Source organism: Glycine soja, chromosome 14 (assembly GCF_004193775.1).
Source record: "Glycine soja cultivar W05 chromosome 14, ASM419377v2, whole genome shotgun sequence".
Lineage (NCBI taxonomy): Eukaryota > Viridiplantae > Streptophyta > Magnoliopsida > Fabales > Fabaceae > Glycine > Glycine soja.
This window is the reverse complement of record NC_041015.1, coordinates 26,695,935-26,709,750: the sequence shown is the minus strand read 5'-3', so window position 1 is coordinate 26,709,750 and position 13,816 is coordinate 26,695,935. Positions and strand designations below refer to the sequence as shown.

At 32.3% G+C, this 13,816-nt stretch overlaps 1 protein-coding gene across 1 annotated transcript; it reads right to left on the bottom strand.

Moving 5' to 3' along the window:
- Positions 1-7,488: 7,488 nt before the first annotated feature.
- On the bottom strand, positions 7,489-10,122 carry LOC114383478 (transmembrane emp24 domain-containing protein p24delta4-like). Its single transcript, XM_028343160.1, has 4 exons — positions 9,752-10,122; positions 8,714-8,920; positions 8,277-8,353; positions 7,489-7,898 (listed from the first exon to the last, which is right to left on the bottom strand). Exons 1-4 carry the CDS (start codon positions 9,968-9,970, stop codon positions 7,754-7,756), a joined length of 648 nt encoding a protein of 215 aa, XP_028198961.1. The 5' UTR covers positions 9,971-10,122; the 3' UTR covers positions 7,489-7,753.
- Between the last annotated feature and the right edge of the window lie 3,694 nt (positions 10,123-13,816).

Here is a 13,816-nt window from a genome sequence, read left to right as displayed (position 1 = left end):
GATGCATAATGTTCGAGAACTTCAATACATGAAGGAAGAAAGAAAAAATAAATTGATGGTCATATAAATAATAAATATTAAGAGTGAGGGAGAGTAGATAAGAAGATACATTTTGCAATTTAGAAGAATTCTTGACTAAATAAATGTATAGCTCCTATTAGATCAACCATCTCATGATGGTTGCATTATCTCCAAAAAAACAAGAAGCATAATCTCCGAACAACTTCAGCAACTATATAGTGCAGAATCTTGGTACTATTGTCATAAACTTGCAACATACACTGTGCAAAAAATTATAATGTCACAACTTCTTATGAATACATATTACTGAACGGATGTCACAAACATTTGGTTCCATATTTGTGCATGAAAATTTTGTGATTACAACAGCTGATGTGCGTAATATTCGTAAGTTACGTTTGCAACTAGCAACATTTATGCTGTCATTTTTTCATACTCAACTAACAACACATTGTATTTTGTCCCTCAAAATCGTATCCGCAATATCGTTGGCCCATGAAACTTCAATATTTATACTTGTGTTCTTTACACTACTTTCATGGCATTAGTATAAATAACATAAGTTAATTTATATTGAGGCAAGCTCCTACAACAAATTGTAGAAACAAACCTATCATATTAATCACATTTGTTATATGTAACTTCTTGTAAAAAAAAAAAGCACTCTAAAACTATTTTTTTGGTATTAACCTCAATTTACATGAGATTTTAGAGATTTTTAAACACTTCTTTATAAATAAAATCATTTTTTAAATTCTATATCAATAACTTTTACCTCAAAATAGTCTTTAATAGCATAGTCTTCTTGGGTGTATTATATAGAAATCCTCTGACAGACATACTTAATGCAGTAGTTAACTGGCTTAGACCTTGAGAGGGTGGCTCAAGCATTCTTCAAAAAATATGAACAAAAAAAACATGAATAAATAAAATCAGCCCATCAAAAAATTTGACATTACTCTATTTACCATTTTGTGATAACATTACCTTTTTGTCAATTCCTTTACTTCTTCACAATCAGCTTTAAACACAACCCTTGTACCATAGATACAACTTTGAAGATGTATTTTGTCTACATTTTAAAACAAATAAATATTAAATTAAAAAGTAAACAATGACAGCAGTTGACATATATTATTTAACCATAACTCTTAAACAATTAGAAGACAATGTTCAAGTATCTTGGAAACACTTCACTTTGGCTATAACAAAGACTTAATAAATTAAAAATAATATAAAACACCATATAGAACTAAATAGAAAAATGTAAAAATACCACTTACCCATCAGCCCATGTTTGGATGACATTCATTTTTGTCCTCCTTCCATTTTTCTAATTTTCTCTTTTAGTCCCAACACCTATCCGAATACCCACGACATCTATACAAATTAAACATTTTATCATTTTAACTCAACCACATAGTAAAACATTTAATTTAAAAATTTAATAAAATTTTATGATTGCAAGGAATAAAAACCTTACCAACTAAATAATCATTATCATAACCACTTCCAACAATATCTCTTATAGGTACAAAATCATAGAGTTTGGAACAGTTACATTATCCACTAATGCAACCTTAGTGGGGTATTGAAACAATTTTGTACCTGTGGTGGGTGGTTCTATAAACACTGTCATTGCCATCAACACCAAAAAATTGAATAGAGTACGCTTTCCCTTATTGTAAACTATTCTCAAACTTATAAATAAGATTCATATTCACATAATCATGGACTCTATCTCCTTCCACTCAAAACACAGAGTAAAAAATATAAAATTATAAAATATCACAAATTAAAAAATGAGCAAACCTTTGAGTCCACTAGCACCATCTCCATGGATATGATAATGGTATTTTGCTTGCAGATGTTTGTTGGGTTGAAACATTAGATGCCATCCACAAAAAATCTAACCATGATTCTCCAACTCTCTTTCTCAGCATTGATCTCAACAACAGGTTTAAACTAGTTAGACATATTTTGATTTTGACACAAAACTTAATAAAAAAAAAATTATCTATGGTTTCATGATCAGCACACAAAATCGAAAACCCTAAACCACATATTTATAAGGGTTATAGGCTATGCAGACTTCACAAACAAGGCTCCAAAATAAAGCTCCAAAGCGAAAAAAATTTAAATTTCAAATTTTAAAATATTTAAATATTACCATAGCTCTTGTCTTCATGGTAAGGGTTTGTGAGCTACATTTCCATTTTTGGGGATTTTTGTAGCTCCTTTTACACCATAAAAAATGATGTTGCCATATGATCCTCCAAGAAATCTCCATTTTCATTAAACCACTATATCCTAGAGCCACCTTACGTTGCATGCCTCTGTTTGATTTCCCTTCCCCAAATGCCAAATGTAGCTCCTTTGACTGTATTAGAATTCATGTTTGCTTTATATGGTGGAAGGGATTACCATTAACCTGAAAACACTTTTTCCTAATGCTAGTTGTTGGTGGTGTTTGCTTTGGTGTTTACCTCTCGTTTGGATGTGAGAAGTTCATGGGAAGGTCTTTTTTCTTCTTTGACCCCATTTTGAGAAATTTTGCAGCTCTTTTTAGTTTGTTGCAGTTCAGTTTGCTGAGTCTTGATGCCTAGCATGATTTCAGTGATACACCTATGCCTTAGAGCGAGCTGTTGAGAACACTTTCTCAATTTTTTCCTTGCCAGTTCCCACTTGTACATTTTTTAGTTTTTGGGAGAAGTCAAAGTTTATCCTTTTCTAACTTGGAATGCTTATTTTTGGGCTTGAATAGAAAGAACTATTCCATATTGCAACTTAAAGCCCATTTGCATCAGGAAGACAATTCCACTTTTAAACACTTTATTTTTTTAATTCTTTTATTTTTTTTTTATTCAAGGTCCTTAACTGTTCTAATTCCAAAAAAATTTAAATGTCATTTTGGTATGATGAATGCTAGAATGTGTTAGAATCCATAAATTGTAGGGATTAGTTATGATTTGAATTTAAATTGTAATTGATCCAAATTCCTGTATATTTTTTCCTTTTTATTTGTGATTCTGTTTTGATATTTTGTCCTCAATAATCATGGAGAGATGGTAGAGAGGATCATGTATTTATTCACTATTTCATATCAATGAAAACTACCCGATACCATTTTCTTAACATGGTATTAGAGCCAACTCCAATTACCTCTCTTCTTTAGGAATTGGAGATTAGCTTCTGAGTACGAAAATGGAGAATAGGTCAAATGAATCAGATTTGGCTCCACATATGTAGGATCTGTGTTCAATCCTTGAGTGTCTTGATGGTACAAGTTATCCTGAATAACACCAAAAAGGAAAAAAGGTGGAGTCTCCCAAGGACAACTCCACCACTGCTACTCGATTTGTTGCTAAGTCAGGTACATTTCAACCAATTTGTTGTTTTTCTGTTACTACTAAGGGTAGTGATTGGATAATTGATATAGGTGCAACAAACCATATGACTTGTGATAGAAATATGTTTACACAGTTTTCCTCTAATAGTTTTGTTTCAGTCATTATAAACGCTAATGGTGTTTTTTCCCCAGTTATGGGTAGTGGTACAGTATCCATTTCTCCCTTGTTATCCATTTCTAATGTGCTTTTTGTTCCTTCTCTCAACTATAATCTTCTCTCTATTAGTCAATTAACCAAGTCCCATAGCTGTGTTTTCTTGTTCTTTCCCACATATTGTACTCTACAGAATATACATACAAAGGAGAAGATTGGCAGTGGTAAAAGAAGTGAAGGATTATACTATCTTAAAGGTAATTCTCAATATACCAAAGGAAAAGCACCGGCTCACTCTATAAGTGATGAAACGCAAGCTAAGAATAAAAGAGATATTTGGCAATGGCATAAGCGATTAGGACATCCATCTTTTAGCTACCTTAAGAGATTATTTCCTTCATTGTTTAACCATTTTCATATCTCTAATTTTAAATGTGAAACTTGTGTAATGACAAAAAGTCATCATGTTACTTTTCCTATATATAAAAATAGAGCTAATGCTCTTTTCTCTATTATTCATTCTGATGTTTGGGGACCTGCCCCTCTTTCCACACATAATGGAATGTGATGGTTTGTGACATTTGTGAATGATTGTACAAGAATGACTTGGTTATACCTTCTTAAACTCAAAAGTGATGTGTGTAAGGTTTTTCAAGTTTTTCACAAAATGATAAGCACACAATTTAATACTCCAATAAAGATAGTCAGGTCTGATAATGGAGGGGAATATTACAAAAATGAGTTGATAAATTTCATGAAATCTATTGGTATTCTTCATCAAACATCATGTCCTAATTCCCCTCAGCAAAATGGAGTAGTCGAGAGAAAAAATAGATATCTTTTGGAGGTTACTAGATCACTATTGATTGACAGTAATATTCCTTCTTACTTATGGGGTGAAGCTTTAAGCTCTGTAGTTTATCTTATTAATAGAGTTCCCTCAAGTGTGTTAAACTTTAAGAGACCTCTTGATGCCTTTTCTCATCATTTCACCCTTAATTTTTTCAATCATTTACCACCCCGTATTTTTGGTTGTGTCATATATGTGCATTTGCATCCTCACCAGTGAACAAAATTAGAATCTAGAGCAATGAAATGTGTTTTTGTGGGATACAACACCACTCAAAAGAGATATAAGGCCTATCATCCATCTACAAAAATATTTTTGTATCAATGGATGTTACATTTCATGAGCATGAAATGTTTTTCCCTTGAAAACACTTCATTCTTCACCTGAAGGGGGGGTGATTTGGAGGTTTAGAATCATGATAGACTTGACCAAGATATCAGGTTATTTGATATTATGCCAACAACAATAGATGATGGAATTCAAGATAATGGAGATAAGAACATGGAGGATCAAATTTAGAATAATGTAAATGAGAATATGGTCGAAGATGATAGTATAATCTCTCCTTCAACCTTAAATCCACTATTGATCCAATCTGAAAATAATTTTGTAGAGGTATCACCTGAAACTCTTACTCCTTTTTCATTATGTTGCTAATACACAAAACTATGTTTCCACTTATATACAATGCAATGTCTCTTCTACCCCAAATTCTGACCCTATAGTGAGCCCTTACACTCTTCCACCTCGTACTAATAGAGGACAACCCCCAATTAAGTATGAACCCACTCTTAATTGTAAGGTCAAATCTGTCAATTTCGTATCTCAATTATTTGTTGCCTTTACTCCCAGTAGTTTGCAAGAAGCTTTAGCAGATTCTAGGTGGATCCAGGCAATGAAAACAGAAATGGAAGCATTGGAGAAAAATGTTATTTGGGAACTTGTAACCTTACTGGATGGAAAGAGTACCGTTGGTTGTAGATGGGTGTTTGCCGTCAAACATAAAGTTGATGGAAGTGTGGAGAGATATAAAGCAAGGCTAGTTGCAAAGGGTTACACTCAATCCTTTGGGGTTGATTACCAAGAAACCTTTGCACCAGTTGCAAAGCTCAATACAATGAGGGAGTTATTATCACTAGCAGCAAATCAAGATTGGTCACTTCTTCAATTCGATGTAAAAAATCCATTTTTACATGGATATTTAACGGAAGAAGTTTATATGGATCCTCCTCCTGGTATACCAAAGTACTCAAATATTCCTTTGGTGTGTAAGCTTAAAAAGGCCTTATACAAATTGAAACAATCACCAAGAGCTTGGTTTGGAAGATTTACAAAGTCTATGAAGTTTTTCGGTTACACACAAAGCAATTCTGATCACACCTTGTTTCTTAAGCATAATCAAGGTAAGATCACTGCATTGATAATATATGTTGATGATATGATTGTGACCAGAAATGATCCTGATGAAATTTTAAGCTTATAGAGACATTTAGCTTTTGAATTTAACATGAAATAGCTTGGAGATCTCAAATATTTTTTAGGGATAGAAGTGGCAAGGTCCAAGCATGGTATCTTTCTTTCTCAAAGAAAGTATGTTTTAGACTTGTTAGCTGAAACAGGAATGCTTGGGTGTAAACCAATGGATACTCCCATAGAACAAAATCACAAGAATTTTCATTGTGTTGATGCAACCAGTGCAGATAGAGGAAGATATCAAAGACTAGTGGGAAAGCTAATTTAATTGTCTCATATTAGACCAGACATAGCATATGCAGTAAATGTCATGAGCCAATTTATGCATGACCTAAAAAAACCACATATGGATGTTGTTGAACGGATATTAAGGTACTTAAAATCTACATCAGGAAAAGGTTTGTTATTCTCAAATCATGGTCACCTCAAAGTTGAGGGTTATACTGATGTTGATTAGGCTAGATCAGCAGATGATAGAAGGTCTACCGCTGGCTACTTCACTTTTGTGGTAGGAAATCTAGTAACTTGGAGAAGTAAAAAGCAACAAGTAGTTGTTAGATCAAGTGTTGAAGCAAAGTTTAGAGGGATGACAGTTGGAATATGTGAACTGTTATGGATTAGAAGTCTCTTGAAGGATATTGGATATGAACAAAAGGATGCAATGAAGTTTTACTGTGATAATAAATCAGCCATAGAGATTGCTAACAACCCTGTACAACATGATCGTACAAAACATGTGGAAATTGACAGACATTTCATCAAAGAGAAGATTGAAGATGGTATTATTGCCTTTCCTTTTGTAAAATTAGAACAACAACTTGCTGATATGCTGACTAAGGCAGTAACATCCAAGGCCCTTAGTAATTCTCTTGACAAGTTGGGAATGTGTGACATTCATGCACCAACTTGAGAGGGTGTTAGAATCTATTAATTGTAAGGATTAGTTATGATTTGAATTTAAATTGTAATTGATTCAAATCTCTGTATATTTTTTCCTTTTTATTTGTGATTCTGTTTTGATATGTTGTCCTCAATAATCATGGAGAGATGGTAAAGAGGATCATGTATTTATTTACTGTTTCATATCAATTAAAACTATCATTTTCTTAATAGAATGCCACCTATTAAAAGTTTCCATTTGAATACCCTTAACTTGTTAATAGCATAGATAGATTTTGAAAGGATCCAATTGGGTCAATTTTTGAAAACTAAAGGACCAAATTGCATAGTTAAAAAAATAAAGGGATCTAATTAAACGCTTTAAATAAATTAAGGGACTATATTAGGTATTAAGTCATATTTAAATTTAAAATTAAAAATATTATATATCATATGCATGTTGGAAAAGTGAAGTATGAGAAAGAGCACACAGACTCAAAGCTTGAGGAAGGAGACTTGAACGTTTATAAATATATGGGATTTCTTAATTCTTGTAAAGGGATTAATTGTATTTCATTGCACATTTTCATATTCAAGCTGAAGAAGCAACATGTCTTTTTCTAATTCAGCTGTTGACTTAAAACCCAAGTCTATTCCTTTTTCATACTAAGCATATGGATTTCCGGTCATGAGAATTCATTTGCAACGAAGAGTTTGAAAATGATGCATACTATTTTTAAGTGACATATTGAAGAGATTCACTGTCACAGATATAGCTGATGCTTAATTAAAAAAAAAAAAGGTCATAGTTCGTTTGCAATTAGCCCCAATAGCACAGCTCGTCAATTCTGCATATCAGCATTTCTATGTAATGTAACGGAAACGTACACATTCCCTTGCAGGGGTACCCCTAATGATACATGATATGTATCAACAAATAAAAAACTATACAACATAGAAATCATCCTAGATTGTCCAAAACTTGAGTAAAAATGTTGTATTGTGAATGCTCATGAGAAAGCAACTACTATATGAGTTTCTTCTTCAGAAAAAAGCGCTTTAGATACCACACTTGCAGTACCGAAACCAAAATGCAGACACTAAGAGACATGATGCTAAACCAAGCGACTCTACCATTTGTTCTTTCACTGACTTCCCTCATCCTTGCTTCCCTGAAACAAAGTTCATGAAAATGAATTTCTGAGATGCATTCATCAACATTCAAGCATAATTGTAGCAGTTATTGTGCAGGGACTAGACACAAAATAGTCATTTCTTGTTTGCTAAGCGTAGCACAAACAAATGGTCCTCTTTTGTTTTAAGGAAGAGACCAAACTACTCAACTTCTATGAAGAAACATTTTCTCATATGAACTGGTTACATATTTTTTAGCAGTAATGATACATATTTAAGTGGTTGTAACTTTAAAGAGCCTTACTTTATTGGTACAAAGAAGAGCCTAACTTCGTAAATGCCTCACATCAACGATGAGAAACTCAGACCCTGATCAAATTAAAATCAAACATAAAGTGTAAGGAGATAGTATTTACTTATCCTTCAAATAAACTAGATAGCCGTGGATGGCCTCCACTGCTCCTTCAAGTTTCCTGAGCTCAAGTTCAACACCCTTAAACCAATGCAGAAAAAATAAATAAATTAATTACTTATTAATAATTGAAAATAAAAATGAACCACAAACATGAAAAAATTTATTTATATACCCAATGAATAATAATGCACAAAGAGTATTAAGGTTTTTATGACAATGTCCAATCTCAAATTGACTTTACAGCAAGTCATTATAGTAGCTTATAAGCTTTTCAGCCCCTAATGATGCAGATAAGTTTTCAGCTAGTTTATAAGTTAATTTTACCAAACGCACGACACACCCAAATGATATCTAATTGATTCATTTAGATATGCCTACAAAACTCTTGTACATATTACAAAGGCAACGACAGAACATGAATGAAACTCATCAGTTTACCTCTATCTTTTCTTTCTTTGCAACAGACTCCCAATCCTTGGCATAAATTCCTGTTTTCCAGTCAAGGCTTACAGTTGCTTCTTCTTGATGTTTACCATCCATCCAAAAGCATGCCACATAGTTCCCACTCTCCGCTGTTGTAAATGCAAATTGACCTTGCGTGGCATTTTCATTGTGGTGAAGGTTATTTCCATAAGGAGACGTTACCTGGGAAAATAAACAAATCAAATTAAAGCAAATGATCTAAATTCTCACACCTTATAACCCAGTATCTTTATTTCACAATTTTACAACATTAGGAATCAAGAGAAGGAAGATCTCAATTCTCAAATCTGCAGCAGGGAATGTGAGCAACAAATCAGCTCAGAAATTTGTTTAATGTCAGAAGTGTCCAACCTTAATACCAAAAAGTATGCAGATTTCTTCATTTGTAAGGTTAAATGCGCTATAGGTCCTTTAATTTTTGGTCAAAATTGATCTTAAGCCTTGTACTTTAAAAACGATAATTTTATCTACCAAAGCTTTATAACTGGCGATCGTCTCTGGATCCTAATTTCCTAAGTTCTATAAAAAGACACGAAATTTACCAATTATCAAAAAATAAGAGAAACAAAATATCCTATTTAAAAAATAAAGTCTAAGCCTAATTTTAACAAAAAATTAGGGCACGTAAAAGTCTAAAACACATTTTTTACTCTTATTTAATTTTATATAAATTGTGAAAACAGTTATCGACTTCTATATAATAGACCAACTGGGATGCACACAAGATCAAACAACAAGAGAAGGAGCTAAAAATCAATTCCAGAATCAGAATTAATTCCTCCCGAAACCAAACATATGAATATGTAGACAAAATCGGATTAACCGATGTTTCTCCATAATTCTATATGATCCAACGTGAATCCTATCACACACATTGACTATCTAATTCACCAACAAGAGAGAAGTAGCCAGCAAGTCTAAACCAACCAAACCGAATTAAAAAACAAAACATGAATTTTTCATTTGGGTTTGGGAAGATTAATAAAAACATACCTTGACAGAAACTGTTTGAAGCCCACCCTCCTGAGTGACAACATAGTAATCGGCTAAAACGACCACATTTGAATGGATTTCCTCAGACAAACACTTAGTCCCCGAAGTGGGGAGTGTTAACCACACGGCCTCTGCCAGTGGCAGCACATAAAAGTGAGCGACGAAGCATAACAACAACACCACAGTCGTTCCAATTCGGGAGTTTCTGTCCCTAGCCATTAGCGAAGGTTGACCTTTGAATCAGACACTGTCTTGTTACAGTGCTTAGATCTGCAATTTGTCAATTAGAGTATTGTTATGTCTCTTGCGTTTGTATGAGGAAAAGTTTAGTGTTAACTTTTTTGGTGAGACAATAGTGTGGGTAGGTTCAGAAGTTAAGTTTGTGTTGTGTTAGTCAAAACTCAAAAAGGAGATTTGGTGGCGGTGACGCTTTTGCTGCCTACATGGCTTTACATTAACCAACCACGTTCGTGAAGGAAAGTCCATGTAAGGAAAGGAAAGGTGCCACGTAAACATTGTCTTGCCCCATGCGCCCTGTTGACATAAAGGCCATAAATTCGGGTAAGATTTAAGAGGAGTGCTACACAATACACATTCATAGTAACACAATCATTAAAAAAATACTAACACACTGTTTTATGGATAAAATTTATTAAAAATTATAAATAAAAAATAATTTAATAATATATGAAACTCATAAATTATTATGTTTTTTAACAAATTTTAACTAAAGAAAATATATTTAAAAAAATTTGTAGTACTTTTCTATCATTTTTCATAATTCAAAGCTCTTATAAAATGCAGTAACATACAACGGTTAAAAGAATTTACTTGGGCTTTGTATGGTTTACCCTGAGATTTGGTAAATGGAGTTGAAGTAAAAAAAAAAGAAAGTGAGAGGATAAAAATGTTTTTTTGCTTGTTCCAGACAAAAACAAAATTAGAAAGAGAAAAGCTATTTTTAGTGAAGCTTATTTTAAAAAAAATTAAAAAATTGACATGAAATAGAGGGAAATTATTCTTTTTCTTTTTAATTTTTTATTTTTAAAAGTTTAAATAATTTTTATAACATAAAAATTTAAAAATAATAAATAATTTTATATTAAAAAAATGAGGAAAAATATTTTTTAATTAGTTTAAAAATGTTTTTTTATATGATTTATTTATTTTATTTCACTCCTTTTTCTACTTATCTAAATAATAAATAAAAAATTCTTTGTATCTTTATTTGTTATTTATATCCTTCTAAACCATGTATTTTTTCTCATTTATTTTTGTTATTCCTTCTTATTATTTTCCATTTTGTTTACTTTTAGTGAAAAAAGAAAAACAATACCACAAAGCCACGAGTAACTACAACAACCATAAATATGTAGAGTATTGATAGAGTTGTTAAGATGGGTTGTGTGAGCCTTAGCACAATCTGGCTCAACAGGCAAAAGTGTGAAAATGGGTTTGGTTAGCCCGACCGAATTTTCATACGGTCCACTTATTTGTTGGTTAGTCTACTATGTCAAGATGGGCCAATTTGGCCCAGTTTTCTTTTCTTAGTCTTTATGCAGAGATTTTCTTTTGTGCACCCAACAAAATTATTGGTGCACCCAATATTTTAAGTGAAGTGACGAAAATGTCCATCACTTAAAATTTTAAAAAGCTATCCCTCTCCCTCTCCCTCACGCATTCCTACTATTGTTCCTCTACTTCTTCATTTCTAGGTTTTGCTTCCTCGTGTCGTCAAGAGGTCGTCATTCATCCCTCCGTCCGCTTCTTGCCGCCAGTGAGTGTGCCCCCATCATCGATGTCGACTTAATCGTCTCCGTCGTAAGTCCCTCTGTGTCTGCCGCTCTTCTTCTTTCGCATTTGGCAATAGTTTATAAAGATTTTCAATCCATATAATCCACCAATCCGTATGAATTATACGGATTTTCAATCCGTATATTTATTTTTTTAATTTATTAATTTATGAATAAATATTGTTGTTTATTTTTAATGTGCTTTTATTTAATTAATTATATTTGATTTTTGAATTTGATTTTTAATAATTAATTTTTTCAATACATAAATAATTTAAGAAATTAGTTTATTAAAAATGAATGTATAAATATTTTTCTTATTTATTTATTTTTTAAAATATAAGCAATTTAATTATATTTTATATTTGAATTGTTTATTTATAAATTTTATAAATATAGTTAATTCCAAATTTTTATAAGTATATATTGTAGAAATTAGTTTAACTAGAAAATCTAAATTTGTAAATGGCAATTTTTTTATTGATATAGTCATATAAATATTTTTACAATAATACTATTAAATATTTATATAAATAGTATTTGGAAATATATAATTAAAATTTCTTCATTTGTTTATAAAAATTTAAAAGTATTCAAATACTAATTTGTTAAAAAATGAAATACTCAGTTATTAGAAATAAAAAAAAAAAACAAGATTGTACTTAGATTTTTATCATATATTTAAGTTTACTAGAATTAGTGATGTGAAGTCTATAAATATTTAAAAAGAATTTCTATATTGATTTATGAATATATAAAAGTATTAAAAAAATTTAATTAAAAAACAATTAAATATTTATTTATGAATTATTAAATACTAATTTATTCAATATTTTTAATCAAATTTATTTATTAGTCAATTTGTTAGTTAGTTTATGAAACTCAACTATTATTTGAACAGTCACATTAATTGTTTTTACTGTTTAAATGTGCAGATTATGATTAGAACTAGAGGATTGCGTGAGACTTTAGGAAGAATTATAGGAAGAGCCTTAGTTAGTGGTGATGCGGATGAAACCCCTCAACGGCGAAGACCGATAGCATCTGCACGTAGGCAATAGGCAGTTGCACCTGTTGCTGAGGATGTTAAGCATGTGGATCATGCAGCTGACAAGGTTCATGAGTAGCCTGAGGAAGCAGTTACTGATGATGTAGCTGCTGATGCCCAGGGTTTTCCAGGCGGGCGCACGATACATCAGTTTTGACAAAATATGTTCATCATGTGGCAGACACAATTAGGAATGGAGATGTATTTATTTTTTAAAATATAATATTTTCATAACTATTTTTTATTTAAGTTGAAATGATTTAATTTTTTTTCAAGAACGTATTGAGTTGAAATCCTCCTCCAATGGAAGGAAGGTAGAAAAATTTGGAAGGCCTGCTCCAAAGATTGAAGGCATAGTGGCTGCCACAAGATTAAGCCCTTTGATTGCATGTTCCTTGGACACTGGTGACAGGGGACTTATATATGCTTTTGTGGAAAGGTGGCATAAGGAAACTAGTAGTTTCCATCTTCCAGTAGAAGAAGTGACTATCACCCTCGATGATGTGGCATTGTTGCTACATTTGCCCATTACAGGCCTACCTTTGATGCTCTTCATGTAGACCAAGTTGTGGACTTGTTAGTTGACTTGCTTGAAGTCAGTTCACAAGAAGCAAGAGATGAGACATTTCAATGCCATGGGCATATGTTCGGCTATCCTGGATGTGAGACATTTATCGTAGCAAATGTGACGCAGGACAGTGGATCGTAGTAGCTCGAGCATATCTTTTGCATCTAGTAGGTTGCACACTCTTTGCTAGCAAGTTCCATACATGTGCATGTGGTATTCTTGGATGCATTTCGTGACCTCAGCCAAACTGAAAGCTACTCATGGGGAGCAGTTGCACTGGTCTATATGTATGAGAATTTGAATGATAAGTCAAAGAGAACCGCTAGACAACTTGTAGGATATATCACATTTTTACAGGTATTTATAATTTATTTTAAATTTAATTTTTAGTTTTTTAGTTTATATTGAGTATTGTTTTGAATTATTTTGTTTTTTAATATGTGTAGTGTTGTCTCAATGAGCATTTTCCTATTGTTGCTTGTTGTATTGCTGATGAAGATTATCATGAGAGGAAACCACATGCTTGCTATTGGAAGTCTGGGAAGGCATTACCAATGTCGACGTATCGTAAGCGGTTGGATAGATTGATGTCTGATGTTATGTGCTGGATTCCTTATGGTGGCCACCATGCATTTATAGAATTTGAGTTGATCTCA

Bases quoted from the DNA above. Each gene is read 5' to 3' on its own strand.
- LOC114383478 (XM_028343160.1), bottom strand. From the start codon at position 9,970: ATGGCTAGGGACAGAAACTCCCGAATTGGAACGACTGTGGTGTTGTTG. The intron at 8,354-8,713 runs GTAAACTGATGA...CATTGGTTTAAG, and splicing joins CAAAGAAAGAAAAGATAGAG to GGTGTTGAACTTGAGCTCAG. The intron at 7,899-8,276 runs GTAAATACTATC...ACTTTGTTTCAG, and splicing joins CTAGTTTATTTGAAGGATAA to GGAAGCAAGGATGAGGGAAG.